Source organism: Cyclospora cayetanensis, unplaced genomic scaffold (genome assembly GCF_002999335.1).
Source record: "Cyclospora cayetanensis isolate NF1_C8 unplaced genomic scaffold, CcayRef3 CcayRef3_contig_7, whole genome shotgun sequence".
Lineage (NCBI taxonomy): Eukaryota > Apicomplexa > Conoidasida > Eucoccidiorida > Eimeriidae > Cyclospora > Cyclospora cayetanensis.
Window position 1 is genome coordinate 11,850 of NW_020312700.1, and position 27,452 is coordinate 39,301.

A 27,452-nucleotide genomic window follows, 5' to 3' on the forward strand; every position below is an offset into this window, starting at 1 on the left:
TGGCTGTCCACGTGCTTTGACGCCTTTCTTTCGCTTGTGTCGTCTGTCCTTGGAGTAGCTAGGGGTGCTATTTTTGCTGTTGTTGCTGCTACCAGTGCTGGCGCTGTTGCTAAGAACGGCAACACCCTTAAAACTTCGGTAGATGTCTTTCCAGTGGACTAAACTGCCTATTCGTAGCTCAGCCCACGAGGGCAGCAGGAGAATCCGCAGATACAGCGCCAACCCTAAAAACATCGGCAGTGGTATCTGATTGTGCAGTTGCCGCAAACATTGCGTAGCTCTCACAGCAGCAAACATCTGTAGCAGCATTTTAAGGCCATTGACGCAAAGAGGGTCCAAGTAGAGATGTTGAGGAGCGTGCCGGCTGCTGTTTCGCAGCAGCACTTGTAGCTAAGCATCTAAAGGAGCAGCAGCGTCAACATTCAGTAATTCCTTTCCCAGCTTCAGCAGCAGCAGTTTCTGCAGGACAGATCGCCCTTCTACAGCGCTTCGCAGAAATCCTAATTTGTGTTGCCTACACAACACCTTGGGGGCAGCAGTAGCAAAATGCTGACATTGCAGCTGCCTCCCCGTGACAGCAGCGTCGATTTCACGCCACACGGATACGAAATTATATCCTTTGTTGGTGTGTTATTGTTATCTTTACTACTACTCCTACTCCTACTAATCCTACTACTGCTACTCCTACTAATCCTACTATGCCTACTCCTACTACTCCTACTACTACTACTAGTACTACTAGTACTACTACTACTACTAGTACTCCTACTACTAATACTCCTGCTATTACCGCTACTCCTACTATTGCTGCCACTTGCGTCTCGTGCCTCAGGTCGTGGTCAGTTTGGAGTGGCCTACAAGGTTCGCCGACTCTCCGATTCCAGCGAGTGGCTAGCAAAACAAATCGACTTGAGCTGCCTCGATGAACGAGACAGAAAACTCAGTCTGCAAGAGGCAGAGGTAAGCTCCACGTTTTCGGATGGTGCTCTTTGCTGCCCCTGCATGCGTGTAATCCTGCCGCTGCTTCCTGTCGCTCACACCCCATTCTACAACAGAAAACGGACTGAAAAACACACACACAGACACTCCTTCCAAATGCCTTTCATGACATAAAAATCCCTGCAGGCAGCTGCAGGGTTTTTTTCTAGCTAGATGATTCCATGTAGTGCTTGCTAGCTGCAAGGCCGTTACTTGTCTTGCACCCTCGAAAAAATGTTGTCTCATGTGTATATACATACATCTACATGTAAAGACAGAGAGAGAAAGAGAAAGAATGCAGTCTCTAAACCTCTTCGGGAAACTGCACTCTGCTCACAAAGCGCCTCGCTGTCTTTTCCATCCGTCTGCCGCTTTTACTTCGCATTTGCATGCGCGTCTGCCCTTTTTGCAAGCCTTCGAATTGGACTGCCTTCGGTCCACCCGTGTTTCTGCGTGTACCGCGTTATTTATTAGCTATGAGTCGATTCTTCTGTTGTTTGTTCTTGCCGACTGTATGTCTCGGCTTCCACCTCCCCTGATATCCCCGAAGTACCACCCCCAAACATGCTGCATGCACTGATGCCAATTATGCTGCGTCATGCGCGGGTGATGCCTTGCTGTCTGACCAGCAAGCCTTCTGCCACAGTGTGTGTTCTCTCTCTGTCTGTTTGTTTGTCTGCCTGTCTCTCTCTGTCTCTCTGTCTCTCGCTCTCTCTGTCTCTGTCTCTCTCTCTCTCTGTCTCTCGCTCTCTCTGTCTCTGTCTCTCTCGCTCTCTCTGTCTCTCTCTGTCTCTCTCTCTCTCTCTGTCTCTCTCTCTCTCTCTGTCTCTGTCTCTCTCTCTGTCTCTGTCTCTCTCTGTCTCTCGCTCTCTCTCTCTCTCACTCTCACTCTATGGCCGTTTACGCTTTACGCCTTTTTCTTTCTGGAGAAGCGTAACCTGACTTCTTGCACTTCTCTCTCGCCTCCGCTTCGCTTCTGGTGTTGTGTGCAGCTGATGAAGCGTCTCCAGCATCCGTCAGTAGTGCGATGCGTGGAGTCCTTTGTGATTTTGAATACGTTCTTGGTTATCGTCATGGAGTACTGCTCGGGAGGAGATTTGACCACCTTTCTGGAAGAGCGGCGAGGAGGAGGGGTGTCGACTCCGCGGAAGGCGCAGTCGAGAGACGCATGCCGTGGAGTTTCTGCGTCTTCTCGGCTGCTTGGAGAGCAGCAGATTCTCGAGTGGCTTGTGCAGCTGCTGCGAGGTCTTCGCTACGTTCACTCGCAGCGTGTCTTGCATAGAGATCTCAAGCCCAGCAACATCCTGCTCTCGACGTGGGGGATAGAAAAGAAAAGAACTGCTGCCTCCCCCCCATTACCCCAGGCAGGAAGCGAGGAGGGGGAGGACGAAGAGGAGCACGATGAAACAAGACACTACGGGGAGGAAAAATGCGAGAACGGCGGCGTTTTTCTCAAGATAGGAGACTTCGGAATCAGCAAGGTTATGACAGCAACGCTTGGAGTCGCGAAAACTGCTGTCGGAACGCCACAGTACATGTCTCCCGAGATGCTCGAAGCTCGCCCTTACACCATCAAGAGCGATGTCTGGGCTTTAGGCTGTGTGCTGTACGAACTCTGCACGCTGCGCAATGCCTTCGCAGCAGACTCCTTCATTTCTCTCGTCTGGACCATCGCGTTTGCGCCGATAGAGCCGATCAGCAGCATTTACTCCCCCCATCTCTCGCGTCTCGTCTTTGCCATGCTGGAAAAAGATCCCACAAGACGTCCCTCCCCTTCACACCTCCTTAAGGATCCTTTTCTGGAGGCATTTGCATGCAGACAGCATCCGAGGCTGCCTCGCGCGCTGTCCTTTCTTCCGCAGTCGAGCGGCAGTCCGGAGGGAGAGAGGCAGCAGCAGCAGCCTCTCCTGCTGCCTGCATGCGAATGGCAACCCTCGGAAGAAGATTCTCTAGCCGAAACGCTGCTGCACCCAAACGCTTTTCAAAAAAACCCCTCTGCGAGAGACTTCGTAAACACCCAAAATACACAGCGGCAGCAGCACACGCGACAGAGGGAAAAGTCTCCCCCCACACGGAGAGAGACACGCGCTCCCTCCTTCGCTGTCTTCACCGATGAATATCTTCAAATCATTCTTGGGAGGATCACTCAAAGGTGAGTGAATCGCCTGACGCCTTTCCAAAGGGCCGTAATGCAGCAGCAGCAACAGCAGCAGAGATGCAACTGGGAGCGCAGCAGCAGCAACACCTGACTGTTAGAGGGTCTCCCTCAGGAACACAGGCAGGCAGGCCGGCTAGCTAAGCCTATACTGGGCAACCAGCTAGCTAGCTAGCTAGCTAGCTAAATACGCGGCAAGCAGTCTGCGAGGTGGACTCAGCAGCAAGCCGCGCATGCCAATGGCAGGATATTTTCGATGTTGTTGCTGTTGTTGCTGCAGGATGGCAGACGAGGAGTCTGCGTTGCTGCTGCTGCATCGAGCGTGGCAGAAGACGGCTCAAGAGCTTCCCGCGTCTCCTCAGGATGCTAAGAATGAGACTAATCTTCCTCCTGCTGATGCTACTGCGGCTGCGGGAGCATCCGATGCAGCTGCTGAATCTGCTGCCACTTCCCCGCAGCAGCAAAAAGAAGAAGCCTCAGCTGCTCTAAGTGCAAGCGATGCGGGTTTGTCTGCTGCTGAAGTAAAGGAACTTTTCGGTAAATACTGCTGGAGCCACACATAGAACGCGCGGAGGGGGCTTGTCTCTCTTGCTGCTGCTTGTTTCTGCCTGTCACTTATTCTGATGCTTGTTTCTGCGTGTCTCTCTTGCTGCTGCATCCCTCTGCCTCCCTCTGCGTGTCTCTCTTGCTGCTGCTTGTTTCTGCCTGTCACTTATTCTGATGCTTGTTTCTGCATGTCTTTCTTGCTGCTGCTTGTTTCTGCATGTCTCTCTTGCTGCTGCCTCCCTCTGCGTCTCTCTCTTGCTGCTGCTTGTTTCAGCGTGTCTCTCTTGCTGCTGCATCCCTCTGCCTCCCTCTGCGTGTCTCTCTTGCTGCTGCTTCTTTCCGCCTGTCACTTTTTCTGCTGCTTGTTTCTGCATGTCTCTCTTGCTGCTGCATTTGAGATCTTTAAAGCCAGCAGGGACGGCGTCTGTTTGCGTTTGTTTGGAATACTTCTAGCACTGCTGCAGCCGCTGGCGAGTAAGATCCTTGCGGGTAGAGTTACTGGGTATCTGCCCTTGACATCGCTGCCTCTGCGGCGTCTCTTGCTGCTGTTTGTGTTGCATGCAGAGAGGGCGTTCTCTGTCAGCTGGCTTGAGGCCTTTGTTGATTTAGCCGACGTTTACGTTTCCCAAGTAGAAGTTGGCATTGTGCTTCATCAGCTGCAGAGCCAGTGCCTCTCTCCGGTGTAGGTTGATGGAGGGGCTGCTGCGTTTTCTCCACGGCGCTTGTGGGAAAGAGAGAGAAAAAGAAAGAGAGAGAGAAAGAAAGAAAAAGAAAGAGAGAGAGAAAAAGAGAAAAAAGAGAGAGAGACACACACACACGCCACTTGCGTCTCGAGCTGCGGAAGGTAATGTGTGTTTTTGTACTCAAGAGAGAATGCAGTAAGAGGTGGCATCTGGCAAGGGATGCTGTGCTGCTTGCGCGAGTGTCTCGCAGGTTGACTGCTGGATTCTTCTTCGCGCGGCTAATGCACGAGAAACATGAGGCCTATGAGGAGTCTCTTCTTTGGACTGCTCATATCGTTAGCGCTGCAACATCTCCAGGGGACCACTCTACAGGAGCGCCAGTGCAGCAGCAGCAGGGAGTCGAAGCAGACGCTTTAGGCACAGTGCATAGCGTAGTTGTAGGAAAGGAAGCCCTTGCGGCAGCTTTCTCTTTATTCGATACAAACAAATCTCAGCTGATCACTCGGTGAGGTGCTACGCGAACTGTCCTCTTCTGCCATCGCCACGACGCCTTCCTGCTGTTGCTGCTCTTGCTGTTGTTCTTGCTGCTCCTGCTGTTGCTGCTCACGTGCTGCTGCTGCAGGCGAGAAAGGGAAAGGTTTTTGTTGGTGGCTCTGCTGGCTTGGCTAGAGTGCTGCGCTTGCTGCTGCATGCTGCGTGTCTGGCAAGCATTTTGCCTCTGGAAAATAAAAAGAGAGAAACAGAGAGAAAAAGGAAAAACAACTCTCTCGAGTCTATCGCACCCTTCGGAAAGATCGATGGCCTTATAGGGCTTTTCGCGGTGCTGATTGCGCCTTCTCGCAGGCAGCATTTCCGCACAGTGTTGCATGTATGCCTCCCTTCTTTGTCATCCCTGCTGCTGGATAAAGCCTACCAGGTTACACCGAAAGACAAGGCGGGGAATGTAAAGTGAGTGGAGGCCTTCCTTTACAGGAGCGTCGGATGCCAGCCTCTTGCAGCAAAGAGTCTTTAGCCAAAACGCGTCAAAAATACAAATCCAAACGCAGAAAAGCACGGAAGCAAAATGCACAAGAGTCACAAAGTCCACGCTCTTCCTGCGTAAAGAGGGAGAGATAGAAAGAGATATATATGTGTAAATATAATTATATATACATCTAGAGCGAAAGCGAGATACACATATATACACCTTCATATCTGCATTTATATATATGATAAAAAGAGCATGAAAAAAGGGCTAGTTCGGTGCGCCTTGTGCTGCTTGTAGAGGCACACAATCCTGGATAAATGGATAACAAACGGCTATAGGCTGCATGCATCTACCCTCTTCTCCCAGATCCACCTTTACCCTCGTGCTTCCTCACCCCTCCCTTTTCCCGTGGATTTCTGTATTTTTTTCGCGCAGGTTCACTTTGTGGCTGCAGCAGCTCACCGTCCTCACAACGACAGCCACCCTAACGGCAGCAGACGGAGAAGAAGAGACGGCTTTGCAAGGCACTTCCACTCCTCTGCCACGTACAGCAGAGGCTGCTGCAGCTGGCGATGCTCCTTCTGCAACTGTCTGCGAGGGTTTTGCGGGGGAGTCTGTTGCATGTGGCACAGATCAAGCGGCACACGTTGACGTCGCGTTTGCTGCAGCGAATGCCTGCGCTGCAGAGTCGCAGACACCCTTTTTGCCCGCGAATGGTAGCAGTATACCTGCGGAAAGGGACGCTCAAGCAGCAGCAGCAGCGGCTGTCGCAGTTCGCCACTCACAAAGCTCATCAGACGCTGCTGCCGTTCCTCAAGAGGCGAGGCTTTCGCAAGCGGCAGCAGCCTCCCCAGCTGCGTCTGAAGCATGCAGTCCATGCTGCACACCAGGGACAGACTCTGAGAGAAGGGAGGAGGAAAAGCTGACACCCGCATCATCAGCAGCAGTAGCAGTCGTGCATCTGTCCTCCTCAACTCCCGCGACAGATGCTGGACGGCAGCAGCAGCAGGAGCAGCAGCAGCAGGAGCAGCAGCAGCAGGAGCAGCAGCAGATGCTCGCCAAGTGCACTTCACCCGACAGGGGACTGCGCCTTGCGTCTCGTGTCTCGTCTTTTTGTGCATCTCCTCAGGAAGGTCTTCCACAGCGCCTCCATGCGGTTTGCATCAAACACAAGGAGTGCAACCTCCACAGCAGCAGCAGCGAGAGCAGCAGCTCCCCCGCTTCCTCCTCCTCCAGCAGCAGCAGCAAGGGCAGCGACGTGAGCCTCAGCACGCCTCAGTGCCTCTCGAAACCGTCTGCCACTCCCGTAATCGACGGCAAAAATCACAGCGCGAGAAGCTGCGGAGAATGGAAGCCTCAACACACGGTTCTCGGAACGACAGCTACCTGCTGCCCCTCCCCCTCTTCGCCCTCCGCAGCGAACTCCCCAGACTTCGCCACTCCTAGCAACTGTCTCTCCCCACGTTTCTTGCCTTCGCCCTTTGCCTTGTTCCCCCTCGGGAACCACAGCCGCAGCAACACCAGCAGCAAGAGCAGGAGCAGCAAGAGCAGCGGCAAGAGCAGCAGCAGTTCCTCGGGCATGTCGTTCGTCGGCGAAGGGGCAGTCTCGACAGACTGCTCTGCACATAGGCCGTTGCAAGAGGCCACTCCGAGACACTTCCCGTCTTTCAAGCCTCCTGCGACTCTCACACAGCCTGGAATGCCATGCTCGACGTTCTCCAAGCAAGCCTCTGACCTCCGCTTGGACTGCTGCACATCCTTCGTCCTACGCCTCCCCTCAGATGCTCCGCATCATCTTGGCGAATCCTTTGCTGCCGATGCGATGCTGCCAGACACGCTAAGCCCTCCTCCACGCATTCCCCTTCTTCAAACTCCCGCAGTAGTAGCGGCTCCTTGCAGCGAACTACTGCCTTGCAAGGGCAAGCCCCAGTCATCGCCAGGAGAGCAGAGGGAGCAGCAACAGCAAGAGCAGAGGGAGCAGCAAGAGCAAGAGCAGAAGCAACAGCAAGAGCAGAAGCAACAGCAAGAGCAGAAGCAAGAGCAAGAGCAGAAGCAAGAGCAAGAGCAGAAGCGAGAGCAAGAGCAGAAGCAAGAGCAGTCTCAGACAGCAGCCGCTATCGCACTTGGCACATGCGTCTACAGACAAATGCAGCGCACTCCTTGTGAGGAAGCCTTCGTCTTTGAAGGCGCATTGTCACCTCCCGCCGCTTCTGCTTCAGTCCCTGCTGCTAGCACTGTGCATGCACTCGACAATCAGACGTTGCTGATAAGGCCTGAGGCAACCACGACACGTGGCTGCCGTTGCATGCCTGCTCCACCTCTGGCTTTCTCTGTTGATGCCTTCGGAGCTCGCCTCAACAGCCTCCCAGCAAGCGCTGATGAAGCTTTCGAAAAGCAGCAGACGCTGACATACGGCTACCAGGAACCCCTTCGCCTAGCAGGCTGTGCGACCTCTGGCATTTGCCGCTCTACCCCCGAAGGCTTACCCGTCATTAACCGCTCGCAACGCAGTTTCCAGAGCTGCAGAGACTGCAGCAGCGATTGCAGCAGCGAGTGCAGCAGCAATTGCAGCAAGGATGACTCCCTGCAAAAGAGGAAACTCGGTGATGCTTCAGCACTGGCCTGTGGCAATGTGTGTCTCTTGAGCTGTGAGACGGGTCCCCCTAATAGCGTGCCGCCTTCTCCTGAGCAAGAAAGGCTTCGCCATCCGCAAGAGCAGCACCTCCAGAGGCATACAGCTTTGCACCGCCAAGTAGAAGTGCAGCGTCATGCGCAGGTGCTGCAGCAACAGCAACAGCAAGAGCAACAACAACAGCAAGAACAACAACAACAGCAACAGCAAGAGCAAGAACAAGAGCAACAACGACAGCAACAGCAAGAGCAACAACGACAGCAACAACACGAACACCAACAACAGCAGAAACAACAACACGAACACCAACAACAGCAGAAACAACAGCAAGAGCAGCACCAACACGAACACCAACAACAGCAGTCTATCTCCCTGCCGCAGGCTCACAGGTTGCAGCACACGGAAAGTGCTTCTCCTCCTTCTGTTGTTTCCTTAAACACCCCAAACAGCATAAGCATCACCAGAAAGTGCCCCTCTAGCGAAGACATGCGGCACTCAAGTGCCTGCTGCTGCCGTGCTGCAACAGCGGAGGCTTTCCAGCGCAGCTTGCCAATGCAGAAGGATCTGCAGCACCTGCAGCCGCCCCAGCCTTTGCTGCAGCAGCGGCAGATGTCGCAGCACACCACACTCCAGGAAAAACTGCATCTGCCTTCAGAGGGAGCCCAGCAAATTCACACGCCTCCCATGTCTCCCCCCCCGTACAATTTCCTGCAGCAGCAGCAGCTTTTGCTGCAGCAGCCTTTGCAACAGCCGCAGCTCCAGGAGTCGGTGCTGCTGCAGCAGCACTCCTTGAAGCATCCTTCTCCTCTCCAAGTCTTCGGCGCGCATGCAGCGAAAGCTCCTCTTCCGCATGCGTCTATGGCCAGCCTCGAAGAACCCTCTCTCCACGACACAGAAGGCTGGGGGTGCAGCTGCAGCACAGCGACAAGCAGCTCGACTCGAGAAAAAGGCAACATAGCAGGGTGTCTAGGAGTGCAAAACAACGCGCATACCGCAGCTTCCCCTCCGACGGCTTGCTCCTCCCCACAGGCCCCTCCCCCCGCCTGCAACAGCGGCAGCAGCAGCGGCAGTAGCAGCGGCAGCAACAGTTCAACTTTCCGCTGTATCGACAGCATCAGCATGTCGCCTCCACCCCAAGGAGACCTCCTTGCTGCTCCCTCCATGTGCGTGGAAAATCGTTCAAACGCTGTAGCAGCGGCGGAAGCCATAGTCTCGGAGCTGCCCTTAGTGCGAAGTCTGCTGCAGCTGCTGAATGCAGAGCGCATGGCATGCAGCAGCGCAGCTCTCAACCCCAGCGAGGACCTCCTGCTGTGGTGCATAGACACCCAAGCGGCGACACGTGCTGCACTTGCCGCCTTTTCGACAGCAGCAGTGCAAGGCGACGGAGGTTCTAGGGAGCAGCACCAGCAGAGACACGCACTGGCATGCGAGTGGCATGCAAAGCTGCAGACGCTGCAGAGATTGGCAACTTCACAGCTGACTGCGCTGCATGCAAGCCAGCACCAACACCAACAACCCCAACAGCAAGGCGAGCTGCAGCATTCGCCGCTGAGCAGCTCGCCGTACCAGGGTATTACTTCTACCACTATCACTAGCGCTGGCGTTGAAGCAGGATCAGCAATAGCCTCAGGCTTCGCCATCGCGATAACTCTAGAGCAACAGTATGCAAGCCTTGCTCGCTCCATTCAGTCTCGCAGCATTGCTGCAGCAAGAGCTCTAGAAGAACTCTGCTCAGATGCTGAGGTGTTCGTACACCTGACCATCTTGCGAGAGCAGCTTATTCAAGAGTTTGTCGTCGGTCTAAGAGTGGCAACAACAGCAACAACAGCAGCAACAGCAGCAACAACAACAACAGCAGCAACAGCAGCAACAACAACAGCAGCAGCAACAACAGCAACAGCACCGCCTCTCTATGCAGATGACATGAAGCATTTTGTGCATCTGGTGGCAGAGAAGAGGCGACTGCTGCTGCAAGCTTTAGGCTTTTCAAGACAGCATGTGCAAGACCAGCTGCAGCAGCAGATTCCAGTGTTGCAGCGTCTTGCCGCGATGGAGGATGCACTGTGTAGAGGCTGCAGCATTAGCAAGGCGAGCTGGTTGCATACCGCAGCCGCTGCAGGCGCTGCAGTGGACTATGTCATTGCCGATATCCTCCATGATATGACAGCCTCGATTCGACTCGCGCGCAAACAGTGTGACACACTGCTGCTGCAAACGCAGAAGCGAGAGTGCTTTCTGCACCAGGATGATGGGGTGCTGTCACGACAGCAGCGTCGCCATAGACGGTGCACTACTCCTGCTCTGCCGTTCGCTGCCGCCTCCCCCCCCCTCCCCCCTCCTGCAGCAGCAGAGTCTGCCTATCCCTTCCTACCTTCGCTGCTGACTTTCAGTCCCCTCTGCTGCTTCGTGCCGCAGCAGCAGCTGCAGCAAAGGGCATACCCCCACTGCCCTTGGCCGCTTGACGTGCGGCACTTGCCAGCGGCAGCAGTTGCAGCAGCAGGTGCAGCAACAGCGAGAAAGTCTTCCGATGAGGAGATCCAGAGAGGCATGCACCTGCTGCAGATCCCCAAGATCAACTGCTGCTGCTGCAGCAGCAGTTGCAGCAGCGGCAGCCTCAACAGACACGTCGGCAGCTGCAACGCGTGTGCTCCGAGCAGCGGCAGCAACAGCACTCCCGGCTGCATGCAGTCTCGGAGACGCTACAGCAGTCCTTCCCGCATGTGGTGGCTTGCCTCCGCAACACACGCTGCAGCAGCGGAAGGCGTCTGCTGCAGCAGCACGCGTCAGTACGCCGCAGCGGCGGGAGATTTCTGGCCTGACTCCTGCTGGGAGCAGCAAGAACGTCAGCGTCAGGTGCTAGTGCATGCTCAGCATCTGAAACACCTCACGTGCCAACAGCCGACTTCGCCTCCCCTCACCACACACCTGCAGCAGCAACTCGAACGCCAGCATCAGCAGACTGCACAACAGATGTCACTGCGCGCTGGGGAGCAGCGAGAGCACAGACAGCAGCCGCTGCCGCTGCTGCCCGAACAACACGCCATGCGAATGGGAGCTTTCCCTGATCTCGAAGCGCTCTCACTTCCCCCAAATTGTATGCAAGAGCAACAGCAGTCTCTACACCACGGCCAGCAGCCATTGCAGCAGCCGCTGCTCCTGCAGCAACAAACGCTGCTGCCGCAACCGTACTAACTCGATCTATACTGGGTGTGTGTGTGTGTCTGTGTCTGCCTTCGCGCTAGTTGTTGCACTCACGCCACGCTGAAAAAAACGCAAGGCTCCCTAAGATTGCAACTAGTGTGCTACGCAGAGAGAGAGAGAGAGAAACGCAGCAACAGGCACGAAAGCTTTTCGGCAGGTGCAGCGTAGCGATTCGTAGGTGCGCGAAAAACAACACGCCTGTCTGTCTCCCTGTCTCTCTCTCGCAAATAGTCTGCGGTCTTTTTGCCTAGAGATGCAGCAGCGCCTCAGTAGCAATCCGTAGCGGCTGTATTAACACAGCGAACGCACAGATGCCGCCGCCTCCCCAATGCGCTGCTGCAAAAGGGGCATAGACGCGTGCAGCAGTGATAGATAATAACGCAGCCAAGGCGGCCTTAAAAACTGAAGGCTACAAGGTCCATCCCTCTCTCCAGTATGAGCAACAAAAGCAGCAAAGAAGGCAGTGGCAGCTGCTGCGAAGCGTGTGTGTGCATTAGTGAGTCGCAATATGCAAGGAATGAGTCGCAATATGCAAGTCCATACCCACGCGCTGCAGCTGCACAGCCGCAGCCACGCCTCCCCACGCAGCAGCTGTTGCTGCTTGCAATTGATTCGTTGTTGTCGCTCTGCAGGCGAACCTGCAGCCGCGCACTTTATTACTTGCCCTGTCTCCGTGAGAGCCTCCACGCGTTCGGTTCTTCGAATCGGTTGTACAGAGGCTCGATGCGCTCGCGCATTTTTCTCCGAGAGAGACGCTGCTGGTCTGCCTGCAGGCAGCAGCAGCATCCCGCAACGGCAACACAAAAAGCAACAGCAGTAGCACCGTATAGGGGGATAAAAGCACGTGCTTCTTCACCACGAGCAACACACGTGACTCGCATGCGCTACGGGGGCTAGCAGGTACATGTGTGCCATTAGCAGTAGCAAGAACAGTAAGAGCAGCACTGGCACTTGCAGTAGCAGGAGCACGAACAGTAAGAGCAGCAGCACTTGCAGTAGCACAACAATAACGGTAAGAGCAGCAGCAGGAACAGCAGCAGCGCACTGGCTTGAAGAGCTTGGGGGCGACGTCACACAGCCACAACGGCTCGATCGTACAGCAATCTCGCAAGTATTCCTTGGTAGTCAGAACGAGTTCGTGATACACCAACCACTCTGGATTGCTGCAGCGACAACAAGGACTACAGACCAACTAAAGCAGCAGTAGGGAAACAGCCGTGCAGCTCTCGTCCTGAGGCATCGTGTTGTGCAACGGAAAGGGCTGAGGCTCCAGACAGACGGAGAAGGAGCAAGAGGGGACGGCGTCGACCTCTATTGCTCTGTGCAAGGATATCGGGCAGGCAGCTGCTTTTTACCGGTTGTAGAGAGCGCTTGAAGGGTGCATAAAGACCTGCTGATGATCTACAAGAGTTCGATAACCTTCTTGAGGATCTACGCGACAGGCGTGGCGAAAGAAGCCTGCACAGATGCATCGCCCTGCAAAAATGCAGAGCAGCAGCAGCAGCAGGAGGTACAGCATAAGAAGATTCACGTATCTACCTTCACCCCTAGCTAAGTAGGTGATCTCACCGAGGTGCTACTCTAAAGGACTACAGAGACTGCCACAAGCACCACTTCATAGCTGCCACTTTCACGCCACTGCCGAGCAAAACTTAACTTGACAAATGTCGAGAGGTGTACCTCCACAAAAATATCAGCAGCCGCATACCGACAGCTACACCTCCAGAAAACGCATTCTGCGCTTACGAATTCGCTTGTAGTCATTTCCAGCCGAAATAATATCGAGTTTGTATCTGTCCATGATCGAGATGAGCTGCTTTCTCACGTCTTGAGCCCGCCGCAGAGCGCGATGCTGCAGAAAGGAGGAAATATCCAACACATGCAAGGAGATGCGAATGCAACGCTGGACGAGTAGCCGCCATCTGAAACTCATTTCCCACCTATAAAGCAGAGCCTAAGGGTGGTGTTGTGCGCCTCTCTAAGAACCAAGCCAGGCCCCCCGTTTCTCCCCCTATCTTCCCCCCTATCTTCTCCTTCCATTTCTCCCCCTATCTTCTCCTTTTCGCCTGTAATCTGTTCCACTGCTCTCCTCCCCCCTCCCCCCAAAACAGCGTCTAGAGAGGCAGCCTTGAAGCAGCACTGCCCATGCTGCGGAAGCGCATTCGACAGCTGAGCTCGTAACCACGGCATGAAGTCACGGCAAAAAAGGAAAGAAAAGGTATATGTGCGTGTGAATGTGTGTGCAAGGCCTACAACAGACCTGGATGAAGTTCTCATAGCACCACGCATTGCTGAATCTGTTGCGTTGCCATGCACGATACAACTCGAGATACGTGATATGATCGCCTTCCGGTTGATGAAAGCCACTTTTCTTTTGATCAGCAAGGGCCTGTCTATCCTGCAGCAGAAGCCACAGCAAAAACACTACAGCTGTACGATCAAAGGACGTCCAGAGGACGTCATTTCAGCATATAAACCCAAACAGATAAACAACAAAAACAAGCCGCAAAGCGCGAATGCACGACTCCATCCGCAGCAGCGCCCATACGAGTTGACACCCAACAAGAAGGGGCCGCTGCTGGCAAATATTCTCGCTGCACGCTAAACCTAAATTCATACATCCATCCTTTCCATCTATCCCTCCGATCTATTCGATCTATCCCTCCCTCCCTCTCTTTTTCTTTTCCTCATCCCTCCCTCTCTGCGCCCGTTTGAAGGCCCTTTGAGGGTTGGTTCCCCCCCGAAAACAACGCCTTGCAGACTGCTGTGTCTTCTGCTTTTTGCGCAGCAGCAAGGCACCCGCAAGGCTACTACTGTACCTTAGGTCTGTAAAACACGTTCTGCACGGAGAGCATCGCCACGATAGTGATGATCTCGTCACTGCACTTGAGATCCACCGACGTGAGCAGCATCTTGCTGAGCTGAGGCTCCATAGGAAATTCCGCCATCTTCCTCCCCAGCTTTGTCAGTAGGCCTTCATCGTCCAAAGCTCCTAGCTCGAACAGTGTTTCCAGCGAGTTGATGAGGGTTTGAACGGGAGGAGGATCCATGAAGTCAAAATTCAGGAGATCATTAACCCCCATGGCCTTCAGCAGCAGAACCGTGTTCTCCAAATTGGTGCGTTGTATTTCAGGAACTGCAGTCGGCAACATCTCGCAGCGGTAGGCTGCCTCCGTGTACAGCCGATAGCATTTACCAGGCCCTGAGGCAAGGAGACAACAACCGCGCACAGTCACGAAATGAAAGACGCAGGAGACAGAATGCAGAGGCATACAACACAATACAAGGCAAACAAGAATAGCTCCTCTCAACGCTCAGTAACACAACATAGCCCTCTTTTTGAACCGCTCAAAAGCCGCAAGAGGCAGCCTCACACTCCCCTTCCCTTCCCTTCCACGCCCTCCTCCCTCTCTTGTATTTCCCTTCACACTCCCTCCCTCCCCTTTTCTTTGAAACTCTGCGTCGCCACGCGAGCTGCCTCTTCAGGCTCAGGCAACCAGAGACACAAACCCCTCTCTGTCTCTCTCTCTGCTACACGGCTCAGCTGTCAAAGCAAAACGGCAATATATATATATATATATATATATATATATATATATATATCTTTTAAAGCGGTCGTTGCAAGGCACACGACAGAAAGGTGACAACCTCCAGAAATGCAACACCAACAAGACGGAAAGGGGGGCCAGACCGCTTGAAAAACACGTCTTTCAAATAAAGACAAAAAATACACACCTGTACGGCCTGCACGCCCAGCCCGCTGCCGCGCATTCGCTTGACTGATGGGCGCAACTGTAAGAGCATCCATTCCAGACTTCGGATTGTACATCTTGACTTTGGCAAATCCGGGGTCGATGACGAAGTAGATCCCTACGTACAAACACGGCGCAGCCTCAGCTCCACCCCCCCACGTTTGCCTTCTACAAGTGCGTGAAAAAAAGGCGCCTACTTACAGCACCCCACAGACCGACAGAGACAAGCACACATCATCACAGTCCTGCCCACACGCTACGGCTCCATGGGAGACCACACAATTCAAGAAAACCTCCCTAAAAATCCTCTTTCCTCTTTCACCTCCCTGCCTGCGTTTCTTTCGCCTCCCTGCCTGCGTTTCTTTCGCCTCCCTGCCTGCGTTTCCTTCACCTCCCTGCCTGCGTTTCTTTCACCTCCCTGTCTGCGTTTCTTTCACCTCCCTGCCTGCGTTTCTCTCGCCTCCCTGCCTGCGTTTCCTTCACCTCCCTGCCTCCCTCCCTCATTCTCTTGCCTCCCTCCCTAATTCTCTTGCCTTCCTCCCTCCCTCCCTCATTCTCTCTCTTCCCTCTCTCTCCCCATTCGCGCGCAACACGCAGCCGCACACCGGCTCTCGCCCCCCTCGTTCAGGGAGACATTTCCTACCATCGATCGTGAGGGACGCCTCCGCAATGTTGGTAGCCACTACACATTTGCGGCAGCCTGGAGGCGCAGGGTCAAATATCATAGTTTGCACCTCGGAAGGAAGGGCAGAATACACCGGCAGGATGATGAGAGGCGGAGGGTTAGCGGACTCCAGCCGCTGCATGCGCTCGTGGAGAGTCTGGCAGGTAGTGTCGATCTCTTCCTGCCCGGTAAGAAACAGCAAGATATCCCCCGGAGGCTCGCAGAGATGAATCTGCAGAACTGTAATGAGCGCAGCCTCCACATAGTCCGTCTCAGGCTCCTTCGTGTACAAAATCTCCACGGGAAATGTGCGCCCTGGAATCGTAAAAATGCTCGAGTTAAAAAAGTAATTCGAAAACTTCTCAGCATCGAGGGTGGCCGAAGTCACTATCAACTTGAAGTCGGGACGCTGTCGGCAGCACTCCTGAAAGCAGAAACAACTCCCCCACAAGCGCCTTGAAGCCAGGCGCTACTGTCAAGACACCCCAACCGCTCGCGCGGAAACAAGCGCTCGCCAAAGCGAAAACTTCAACAACAACAACAAACCCACATACACAGGGGGGAATGATGGAAAATACATATACATCCATGCACATCTATAGATGTATACATCTACAGGAGACTAGCCATGTACATACCCACACACACAAACATGGAATATATATATGTATACATAAATTTACCTAGACACATATAGACAGACACAGAAAAACGCATACAAATCCTCTCCCTAATGGCGCACGTGGTACACTGCCCTTCACCCCACACCACATTACGCCTCTCCGCACTGGGAAGCTCATAGTTGGCCTTGTAAAACCCCTAACTGTCGCTGTTTCCTCCATGTCCAATAAGAAGAAAACACGCGCATGCAGGAGTCGCAGGTACACCCTACACCGCAACGCCAGCCGAACAGGTCCCCCCTCAGGCTTCCCCCCTCCTGCTGCTGCCCCCATCTGAAGGAAGGCTAGAAAGTGTAAAGACACCCTACGGAGCTTTGGTGCGGCATGGATAATCTAGCAACTTGAAAGGTGCAACGGGCAGTGAGCGGAAGCGCAAGGCAGAAACAGAGAAGGCCGAAAGGCGATCCCCATATAAACACGCAGGAGGCAGAGAGAGAGAGACACACACACACACACAAACACAAACACACACACACAAAACATACACACATATACACGCACACACACAAACAAACAAACAAACACACACACAAACACAAACAAACATACATACACGCACACACAAACAAACACACACACATACGCAGAACCGCATGCATCACCCTAAAGCAAAAAACACACCGAATGCGGCTGGAAGACGGTGGACCCCGCCGCAGACCATGGGAGAGAGCGCACATAGAGGCAAAGATTGGAAAGAGGAAACGAACGTGAAACAAGAGAAAAGAGGAGACGTATTGAACTGTAGGGAGGGTATCTGTCGTCTACGCAGTGGTGCACGCAGCCGTCACCAGCCTCCCCCATGTTCTATATGCCGCTTCTTGCAAAAAGGAAAAAAGCCACGCCTGCATTACTGCAGAAAGCACAGCCCAGTTCGCGTGCAACACGCGCAAAGAACTGCGGCTGGCAGCAGCAAATAACCGCCGCAGCCGTCAGGGGAAGCGGGAAGGAGGTAAGGCCTATATATGCAGATGCATGCAACAGAAATCTCCAACAGAAGACAGACACTGTGACCCTTCCTGGTTGCATTTCTACAAAATTTCATGAGCCAAAAAAGAGTAGCCACCCTTAGCAAAAAAGAAGAAGGCGCGTCTGACGCGTGAACACAGCAAGTGCATGCGACTCCCAAACCTCTCTATAAGCGCTCAAAGGTAGAAAGCGAGTATAGCCAAGCAAAGCGCAATACATATAGAAACACATGCATACGTATATATATATATATGCATATGCATGCAAACAGGGGGGTGCGAGGAGGCCTTCTTTTTTACATACGTGTGAATATAACGGTGCGAAAACACGACTTCACCACATCGAGAGAGGTTGCAGCACAGTGTGTATATGCCAGCAGCTCCTGTTCAACAGGAAGGCCCCTAGATTTCACGATCACATATACTCGCAGATAGAATTTCAGACAGTGGAAATGTCACTGCGAGACACTTCTTGAAAGACAAGCTCTTCTCCAAAGCACAGTCGCGCACGCGATAGCGAGACTCCACAGAGGGCTTTCTTTCCCCCCTGACTACCGCCTGCCCCTAGGAGAAAAGAAAGATACATCCTTTCTCAGACACAAACGCGCACAGCGTTGCATGCCTCCATTCAGAAAGCCCCTAAATCCTCAAAGCCACGCTCATCCTGCGGAGCGAAACGCGCACCAATCTAGAACCCCACCCCCCCAAACCTGAACGAGACACTCACGCCACGAATATTTCGCCCCTACATGCAACTTTTTTCGGAGGCATCCCCTCACCTTGAGAAGTCCAAACAGCACATCCGTGCTTATCGTTCTCTCGTGCGCTTCATCGAGCATCACCACCGAATACCGCTGCAAGCGAGGATCAACAAGGGCCTCGCGAAGAAGAAGGCCATCTGTCATATACTTTATGATCGTGTCAGGCGATGTACAATCCTCGAAACGGATTGAATAACCAACCTGTGCACCCCCACCATACACACAGATATCCATATATATATCTACATATCTACATAAATACTCATGTATATATACGTATATAAATACTCATGTATATATATATGCATGTAAATACTCATGTGTGTGTATATATATATGCATGTAAATACTCATGTATATGTATATATGCATATAGAAACTCATGTATATGTACATATGCATATAAAAGCTCAAGTCTCTATGTGTGTGTATATATATTTATAGGTATGCATATAAAGACTTATCTACATAGACGTGCAGACAAATACGTATGTATATATATACACACACAGTTATGCACAAATAGCTACACGTCCAAACAGTAGGCCGCAGCGTCTAGGCCCAAAAAACTCTTATTTAACGCTGCCACTCCGCATGCTGACTTCCTGTCCAAGTCTGCATCCGAACTCCTCTGCAACACGCTTAGCGACGCTCATAGCGGCAACTCTTCTCGGCTGAGTGCAGCCAATAAGACGACCTGGAGAGACGAAACCCGCTTCGGCCATGTACTGTGTCATTTGAGTCGTCTTCCCTGATCGCATTCAGCAGCAAAAGCAAGCACGCCGCTATCATGACACAAGCTCACGAAGACACAAGCTTACGAAGACACACGTGACAGCCAGCAGATTATTCCCCCTCTACGGCAGGCCCTGTGCAGCTGCTGAGCGACATTCTCCTCGCAGCAGACTCTGCTTGCTCCAAGAAAGGCAGCACCCGCTTTTCTCCTGCCCAGCAGCCGAAGTCAGTCTTATACGCGAAGGCGGGGCAGCATCGACAAAATGCATGCACGGATGCGCCAACAAGACCCCCCTCTTTGAGGGTTGCTAGAACCGTCCTCAAAAACAAACCTCTTGAAAGCAATCCCCATACAGCTCGAAGAAAGTGCCCCCCTTTGCTGCGTCTCTTACCGCTGCCTGTCTCCCCAATGACCACAAGAACTTGATTCTCTGTGATTGCCTTCAAAAGCTGGTCTTTGAGTTTGAAGATTGGCAGTGAGCGCCGCTGCTCGGCAATTGACAGCGTGCTCTTGATGCCAAAAGAGACGTTCTTGCCCAGATAAAGTTTCTTCCACTCAGGCATCTCATAGCCTGCACAGCCAACGCATGCACGGGGGCAGCGAACGCAGCAGCTCCACACCACGGCTCGATTTTGAGGGAGGCAGCCAAAGCAGCGAACTCCCTTCTTCGAGACGAGAAAGAACTTTCAGCAGCACGCGCAGGAACATAACAAGAGAATATTCCCCGCATGCTGCTGGGGGAGGGAGCAAGACAGATATGAATTGTCGGCAACAGCGGCACACCCCCGAGGGGAAGCGATTCAAAGGCCAGCAGCATCACGCGTCAAGAGCAGCCGCTACGTCCTAACAGCAGCAACAACAACAACAACAAAATAGCCTCTTCGAGATGCGACATGCACCTGTCTGCCCAAGACCTTGCAAAGCCTGCGCAATCGTTCTTTCTCCAGGCTGAGGATTAGGATCTTCCCACGGACGAGACATGTCTTTGGGGATAGAATCCAAGATCGCCGCTTCTTGAGCTTGCCTGCAAGAAGGCGTAAAGGCGGAGGAAAAACACTTCGGAAGGCTGGCAGCCGCTACCACAAAGCTGCCAAAGGCACGTAGGAGGCAAGCTGCGCAGAGAAGACTCTGCGGCTTTGGACACGCACAGACACCAGCACCTCCCACCAGATAGAGCACCCAGTGGCAGACAGGAGCAGCAGCAGCAGCCCTCATTTGTTGGAAAAGTGAGCGTCCGACAGCTGGGTGCAGCAGAGGGGCAGCGAGGGCAATACAACGCACAGACAACGATTGGACCCGGAGGAGAAAGGGGAGAAATAAGAAGCAAACGGAAACGCCAGTCGAAGAGACAAAGTGAGAGTCAGAAGCAACATCTAGTAGCAACGCACAAGCAAAAACAAAACCTCCAAGGCTCATTCATTTGCTCATCTACACGTCTGCATATCTACACATTGGCATATCTACACTTTTACACGTCTACACGTTCGCATATCTACACATCTACACGTTCGCATATCTACACATCTACACGTTCGCATATCTACACATCTACACATTGGCATATCTACACATCTATACATTGGCATATATACACATTCACACATCTACACATCCATATATTGGTATGTGTACACATTGGCATATCTACACATCTACACATTGGCATATCTACACATCTACACATCTACACATTTGCATATCTACACATCTACACGTTCGCATATCTACACATCTATACATCTACACATTGGCATATATACACATTCACACATCTACACATTCATATATTGGTATATCTACACACTGGCATATCTACACATCTACACATTGGCATATCTACACATCTATACATTTGCATATCTACACGTTTGCATATCTACACATCTACACATTCACACATCTACACATTTGCATATCTGCACATCTACACGTGTGCATATCTACACAGACACTCCGGCAATGAACGCATGCCACGGTGATGACAAGCCAGATGAAGGAAGGCGCAGGGAGGCGGCAAGCAAGGAGCATCGCGAGATAAGACACGCACAGAGCCTTGACGCTCTCCCGAAAGGCTTCAAGACAGCTAGATGAAACGATCAGCATATATTTTCACGTGCGTTGAGGCAAGAACCCCGAAATGCATCTCTAAAACGAAAGCCCGAAAGATCACAGAACGCCAAAGCGCGTGCAAATTGCACTAGGGGATATACAGCAAACGGCAGTACGCATGAAGCATTCGCTGCACTGCCTCATAGTCCTCAAATGAACATTACAGCCCATGCAGAGACACTAACAGCGCCTTAGAGAGATGGCCAGTAAAAATACAACAGAGACGCTCTACACATTCATACACACAGCCGCGCATGCCGAGTCTCCCTCTTTCTTTCCTTCTAGCGCTCTATCGGCTGCCTCCCTGCCTCTCTCTCCCTTATTCGAATCATCTCACCTGACGTCTCTTCGCTCCTTTGCCAGAGACTGTGCAGTGGCTGCCGCGCGAGCAAGCGAGCCATCAGGGTTTGCCACAATCTTCACAGGGGATAGCTGCATCCCTGAGAATTACAACACGCCAGCACCACAAGCGCAGATTCCCAGCCTTGATGTTCCCCGAAACTGAAGCTGCAAAGATCGCGTTCAGCTCTCCTCCGTCGAAAGCCTTGGTTTTTTTTGTTTGAGTTCGCTGAAGCAGGATGGCTTAAGCAGGCAACACGCACACTGCGTGCGCGTTGGCTCAACGTTTTTTCAACAGGCCCAAAATACCCTGCAAATTACGCCTCGCTGTCTATGAGAGAGCCTCCTCCTGCCAGAGAGCCTTCGCTTCTTGCAAAATGCGAATTCAGAGCAGTAACCTGTGCATGTGTATGTGTGTGTATGTGTTTGTGTGTGTATGTATATGTATATGTGTATGTATGTGTATGTATATGTATATGTGTATGTATGTGTGCAGGTATGTACGTATGTGTATGTATGTGTGTGTATGTATATGTGTGTATGCGTGCATCTCCGTCACGACCACCACGAATGTGAGAAGGCCTTACCAGCTCTGGTAGTCTGCCCCCTAAGAAACAGGGGTTCATCGTCCACGACTTCGATCTCAACGTCTTCTTCTGCTTCTTGAGAGGGCATGAGGCCGCCCGCCTCCTCATCGTAATATGGATTCTCTTTGCTCCCCACCAAGCCGCTGCGCTGCAACTGTTGCGCCTCCCACTTGTCATAATCTGACATGAGCCTGCGCGCAAAAACAAGCTGGCTAGGCACTCACCGCGTAGGACAGCTTGCTGCTTTTCGAGGAGTGAAGCGGCGCGGGCACACTTCGCCCTTTGGCAAGCAGCACTTCCAGAAATGCATAAACAGAGCATGCGCCACCTCGTGCAACCTCCCGACGCAACACTGCAGCTAGCTAGGTAGGCTGCGCGATTTTCGGACAAAGACGATACTTCCTCTTCCTTGAATACGCTGTCTCCTCCTCATGGCTATCCGCGTTGATTTTAAGGCCTGTGATTCGCCCTAAGCCTTTTTTCTCGAGCGTTCGGGCATGTTCCTCCGCCAGAGACTCGAATAGAGCAGTTCTCGAGTTTGCTGAAAACAGACGCAACGTCTCACACCCGCGCAGAAAAGGCCTCTCTGGTTGAACCCTTGCCCCCATATACACCGTGCGAGTCTTCTTCGGAATTGGAGACTAAAAGAGCGAGAGAGAGAGAGAGAGAAAGAGAGAGAGAGAGAGACGAAGGGATGGTGGGAAACGCTGGGGGGCCTCAAGACCAAAGCCATATTTTGTACGCCAGCAGCAAACGCTGCATGCAGCAGCGAGAAAAAAAGCAACAAAAGGCTCGAGCCGCGTCTACACGACGAAGAAAGGGACTTCTAACGCGGCCCGCACATATATACAAACATACAGATACAGATACAGATAGACACATATACACGTACACGTACATACACATACACATACATACACATACACATACATACATATACACACATATATACACATGCACATACAGATACAAATACACATACATACATACACATGCACATACACATACATACATACACATACATACATACATACATATACACACATACACATGCACATACATACATATACATACATACATATACAGATGCAGATAGACACATATACACGTACACATACATACACATACATACATACATACATATACACACATACACATGCACATACATACATATACATACATACATATACAGATACAGATAGACACACATACACGTACACATACATACACATACACATACCTACATATACACACATACATACACATGCACATACACATACATACATACATACAGATACAGATACAGATAGACACACATACACGTACACATATATACACATACACATACATACATACACATATATACATACATACATACACATACAGATACAAATACACATACATACATACACATGCACATACACATACATACATACACATACATACACATACATACATACATACACATACATACATACATACATACACATACATACACATACATACATATACATACATACATACACATACAGATACACATACATACATACATACATACATACACATACAAATACATATACACCTACACATATATAGATATGCCTATGCGCAACAGACGTACCCGTCCCCGCAGCTATATTCCTCGGCTTCAGATCTCTGCCAGTCTCCTGATCAACCTCGCGCATGGTGAGCGACAGACGCGAACCTGCAATGGCATGTACCTTCACCTTAACGAGCTGGCCCTTACGAACGGCATCCCTGTGCACAAGAACCCCCAACCACACGCTGCTAGCCTTGATGCGGTTTGCCTCCATAAGCACCCCTCCATGTAAGGCAGCAACTCCGCAGCTGCCTATAGATGAATGCCAGTCTCTTCACGCAGCCAGCCCTCGACCCTTTGCTCTTGCTTGCTGTCTGCTTGGTCTACTAGTCTGTCTGGAACTGTCTATCTGCCAGAGTCTGTCTCTCGGTTTGTCTACGTGTGTCCGCCCGCCCAATACACCCCTCCCTCCCTCCCCCGTCTCTCTCCTCGACTCGACACCTTTTGCTTCCGAGTAGGCACTTCGAGCTGCGCGCGCCCCTGCCTCTAGCTGAAAACGAACGCCTCTCCCCTGAAACTAGAAGCGTTCAGAAGGAGATCAAGCTTGCTATCTTACGCGCTGACGCAAGGGCCCCCATCAGCTCTGCTCATATCGGCTGCATGCAGCAACCCCTCCTTGCGGCCTTCTGCCAAATCCAGCTGCACGAAGGCTCCATACTCCATAACGCGCGATACCACGCCGTCGTAGATCCCATACCTCTCCAGAGGGGCCCCCCTCCTTCCGCAAAAGTTCAAGCTGCTATCTGCTGCTGCGGAGACCGTTGCTGCAGCTGAGCCTCCCCCCACAGGCAGCGCATTCGCACCGCTTGCACTGAAGCTGCCCTTTCCGCCGCCGTCGCCATTGCCGCTGCTGCTCGCGTTGGTGCTTCCCCAGTAACCAGGACCGTCCCTGGCCTTGTTGTAGGCTTCCTGCTGCTCTCGCAGCAGCTCCTTCTCGTCCTTCTCACGCTGCAGCAGCCGCTGGGCTGCTGCAGACAGAGGAGCGTGCTCGTCCGGTCGCGTGAGCTGCAGCTCTGCCCTGTCAAAGCGGTTCTGCATGCAGAGACCAGGGAACTTCAGCTCCTTCTCCGTGGGGGGATGTTGAGAAACGGAGAAGGCGCTCGCAGGAAGCGTCTTCACGCCGCTATCGCCGCCAGCAGATGCGTCCTCGCTGTCTGCAGCAACACGTGCCGGAGGACTGCTGCTCGAGGCATCCTTCGAGCTCGCAGAGCTGGTGTTGCCGTCACGCCTCTTTGCGTTCTTCGTCTTCTCCACATACTTGGAGATGGCCGTGTACAGGCTGACTGCCAAAGCCTGCGTGACTGCCGAGCCGTTGGCTTTCAGCTTCGTACGAAACTCCTCCAACGACTGAGACTCTTCGCCCAAATGCAGCACAAACTCCGCGAGGTCCTACAGTCCAGCGCGCAGACATGCCCCGAACGAAAACGGCCAATGAGGTGTATGTATGTACGAGCATACATGCATACATACATATACATATACACATATATACATATATACAAGCATACATACATATATACATGTATACAAGCATACATACATACATATATGCATACAGGCAGGCAGGCAGGCAGACTCATATGAACGAAAATATATATATACATATTCATTCATCTATACACATACGCACGCACGTACATACATACACCTCGGCAGGGGGACACGCAGGCAAGCCGCAGTTGCGCAGGAGAGCACTTTTCACCATGATAACCACAAGTTTTACAGAATTTGAAATCGTAATGTCTTATGCGGCAGGCTTGGACCCCACAAGAAAAGAAAACATAGTCCAGGCGCTTCTACGTTTAAGCTAAGGGTTACTGCCCGTGGCGCGCACCTTGTCGCTGATCCCCCAGTGATTGTGCAGCTCAGTGGCGATACGGGAAATCTGGCTTAGTCGCTCAAGCTGATCCATGCTGCCTGCACGCCTTGTTTCTGCGCTTCGACCTCGACTCCGATGACTGCTGGACACGCGAACGACAGCAAACGTCTCAGATGGAGACACCTCGGCCAGCCGGAAGCAACCTGTGACCGCCCTGAAGGAAAAAAGCGGCGAAAACTCCAGCAGGATGTCCTCTTTCCTGCGCCTAGGCAGGCTGCGAGGAGCGCCGCATGCAGGGCCCTAGCCCCCTTCCACTAAAATACTGTTATACTTCCTTCTGTGTATCCGAAGGTCAACAAATAGCAGACTCCAAAATGCATTTTCTCTGCAATACACCATTTAGACCACCGTCGGTGGCTGCTGCTGCTGCCTTCACCACAAGGCGTTGCTGCTCGCCGTTGCGCATGCAGTCCTCGGGCAGGAGCAGCCTGCATTGACTTCCTTGGCTGCCTAATGTATTTTCGCTCGCTGATTCGGCACCACGAGATACCATTAGATAATCTGCCGTTGTATAAAAGTAATTGCGCTGAGTCCGCACCACACTTCTTTATCTAGCGCGACGGAGCCTCCTCAGCACAGAAGACGTTATGCTCTTTTCCAAGCACATCCTGGTGGATGCGCCTTCTCTGCTTCACAACTCGGTCTGCTATATCTCTCCTGGATGAGAACCTTAAGAGGGCAGCCCCTGTGCAGTGTGTAAACTTTCAAGAGTGAACTTACCGTTAGGTTGTTGCTGGAGCGTGGCATGCCACAGTACATGCGTAGCGGGCTATGCTAGAGTTGAGCACTCTCTGCTACATTCGTGAAATTGAAAAAAACTGGAAAGACCTGAATAATGGGTGAGGGTATTCCTACACTTGCTTCATGGTAGAGGACTGATACCTCGATACAAGTAGACTCAACGTTATGTCTGCCCGTGTGTTTGCGGCAGCTACTGAGTGCAACTAGTTAAGGTGATCGAAGAATTTATAGGAGCGATTGTGCGCCCCGCAGCTGTCCCTTTACTCTAATTTTAAGAGCTCTGAGGGACACAGGGCAAGGGAGGGTGGAATTCCTTACGAAAACCACTTGGCAAAGTTCCAGCAGGTTTGTATTGAATTGGCAGTTGAGCGCCTCCTGAACTTTCACATTTGGTAGCACTGCATGGTTCGATGCAGCTATTGTTCGCCCATTCTCTGATTGTACATGCAGTAAGATGACACGTTCCCTTGCAATTGCTCTCTGTATTCGATCGAGCCTTTTCGAAATCCAATAATTTTATTTTCTTGTGCAACCGCCTAGGAAAGACTGCATCCCTACACGACCGAAGCTGACGGTGGCACAACACCTGTGGGGGCATATGCTGGCCTGCAAGCTGCTGTGAATGCAGATACTCCCTAGCTGGTGGAATACATGATTCTTCAGCCGGAAAATTGTCTATACTTGCGTCGACGGTGTTAGGCTGGCCATTTAAAGATGACTGTCATATGAATGGACTCAACTATTCGAAGATTTCGTCTGCTGGTAGGAGATGTACCTCGCTTTGTACCGTGCAGATAAAGAGGAACGAGTGTTCCTTGCGGCATGATTATTGGAGTGAAAGGCACTTAGACGGTGGCTTTAGTAATGTATGTGGCGTCGTCTCATGTATTACTATAGTTCAAGCCGTTGTACAAAGCCCTGACTAATCGTGGAATGCCAAGATGAGCTCAACAGCGAGCTCGAGGACTTGAGGTATCTGAACCACAAGATTCAATCAGTAGGTCGCTGTATTAGATGAAACTGCAGCACACCAGAGCCATAACGCAGCCGAGCAGGTGCTTTGTTCGTGGATCATCTTTAAATCTCCCCGCAGTGCCACGTCAGGTGGTCGCAAGATACGCAACGACTCAGGCAGTAATCCACTGACCCGTGGGGCTTTCGCAAAATACCGTGCGTGGTATGCGTTTGAAACCTATTCATCCACTGCAAACACCACAACTCAGAATGGCGAGAGGGTGCAGCACTACTACGTTGGGGATGGCATGCTGTAGTTAAAGTATAACTCTGAGAACCCGTCGGTTGTACCAAAGGTTGCCTTGGCTGTAATTGTATGCAGTATTGCTCTCAGGCGTAGTGGCACTGCTGCAGTTGTGTACTTTTTACTGCTTTTCTTTCATTTTTTGTGTTGGGTGAATTCATTTAGCAAGAGATTCACAGGTTCAGCGCTCCGATGACTGCAAACCATTGTGCTACCGCG

At 52.1% G+C, this 27,452-nt stretch overlaps 2 protein-coding genes across 2 annotated transcripts; one reads left to right on the plus strand and one right to left on the minus strand.

Annotated features, from left to right (window-relative positions):
- Nucleotides 1–546: 546 nt before the first annotated feature.
- LOC34620319 lies at nucleotides 547–11,026 on the plus strand. Its single transcript, XM_026335439.1, has 20 exons — nucleotides 547–625; nucleotides 833–960; nucleotides 1,971–2,819; nucleotides 3,009–3,130; nucleotides 3,414–3,537; nucleotides 4,246–4,361; nucleotides 4,613–4,867; nucleotides 5,206–5,310; nucleotides 5,765–6,325; nucleotides 6,668–6,812; nucleotides 6,845–6,872; nucleotides 7,264–7,421; nucleotides 7,482–7,817; nucleotides 7,876–7,887; nucleotides 8,121–8,307; nucleotides 8,535–8,680; nucleotides 8,857–8,918; nucleotides 9,080–9,406; nucleotides 9,518–10,183; nucleotides 10,801–11,026. The coding sequence occupies exons 1-20, from the start codon at nucleotides 547–549 to the stop codon at nucleotides 11,024–11,026; spliced, it is 4,632 nt and encodes a 1,543-aa protein (XP_026191224.1).
- Nucleotides 11,027–11,818: 792 nt separating this feature from the next.
- LOC34620321 (ATP-dependent RNA helicase DHX8) lies at nucleotides 11,819–25,267 on the minus strand. Its single transcript, XM_026335434.1, has 19 exons — nucleotides 25,190–25,267; nucleotides 23,912–24,744; nucleotides 23,377–23,513; nucleotides 22,155–22,296; nucleotides 21,756–21,946; nucleotides 21,167–21,269; nucleotides 19,620–19,744; nucleotides 19,112–19,291; nucleotides 18,587–18,735; nucleotides 18,003–18,185; nucleotides 15,912–16,002; nucleotides 15,558–15,614; nucleotides 14,898–15,032; nucleotides 13,982–14,364; nucleotides 13,423–13,560; nucleotides 12,909–13,014; nucleotides 12,518–12,638; nucleotides 12,208–12,325; nucleotides 11,819–11,929 (listed from the first exon to the last, which is right to left on the minus strand). The coding sequence occupies exons 1-19, from the start codon at nucleotides 25,265–25,267 to the stop codon at nucleotides 11,819–11,821; spliced, it is 3,381 nt and encodes a 1,126-aa protein (XP_026191219.1).
- Nucleotides 25,268–27,452: the final 2,185 nt, after the last annotated feature.

Excerpts from the sequence above, each read along its gene's own strand:
- LOC34620319 (XM_026335439.1), top strand. The coding sequence starts at position 547 with ATGCTGACATTGCAGCTGCCTCCCCGTGACAGCAGCGTCGATTTCACG. Across the intron at positions 5,311-5,764 it reads GACAAGGCGGGGAATGTAAA|GTTCACTTTGTGGCTGCAGC; the intron begins GTGAGTGGAGGC and ends TTTTTCGCGCAG. Across the intron at positions 6,873-7,263 it reads GCAGCAAGAGCAGGAGCAGC|CGCCAGGAGAGCAGAGGGAG; the intron begins AAGAGCAGCGGC and ends AGCCCCAGTCAT.
- LOC34620321 (XM_026335434.1), bottom strand. The coding sequence starts at position 25,267 with ATGGATCAGCTTGAGCGACTAAGCCAGATTTCCCGTATCGCCACTGAG. Across the intron at positions 24,745-25,189 it reads ACTGGGGGATCAGCGACAAG|GACCTCGCGGAGTTTGTGCT; the intron begins GTGCGCGCCACG and ends GCTGGACTGTAG. Across the intron at positions 15,033-15,557 it reads GGCGTCCCTCACGATCGATG|GGATCTACTTCGTCATCGAC; the intron begins GTAGGAAATGTC and ends GTTTGTACGTAG.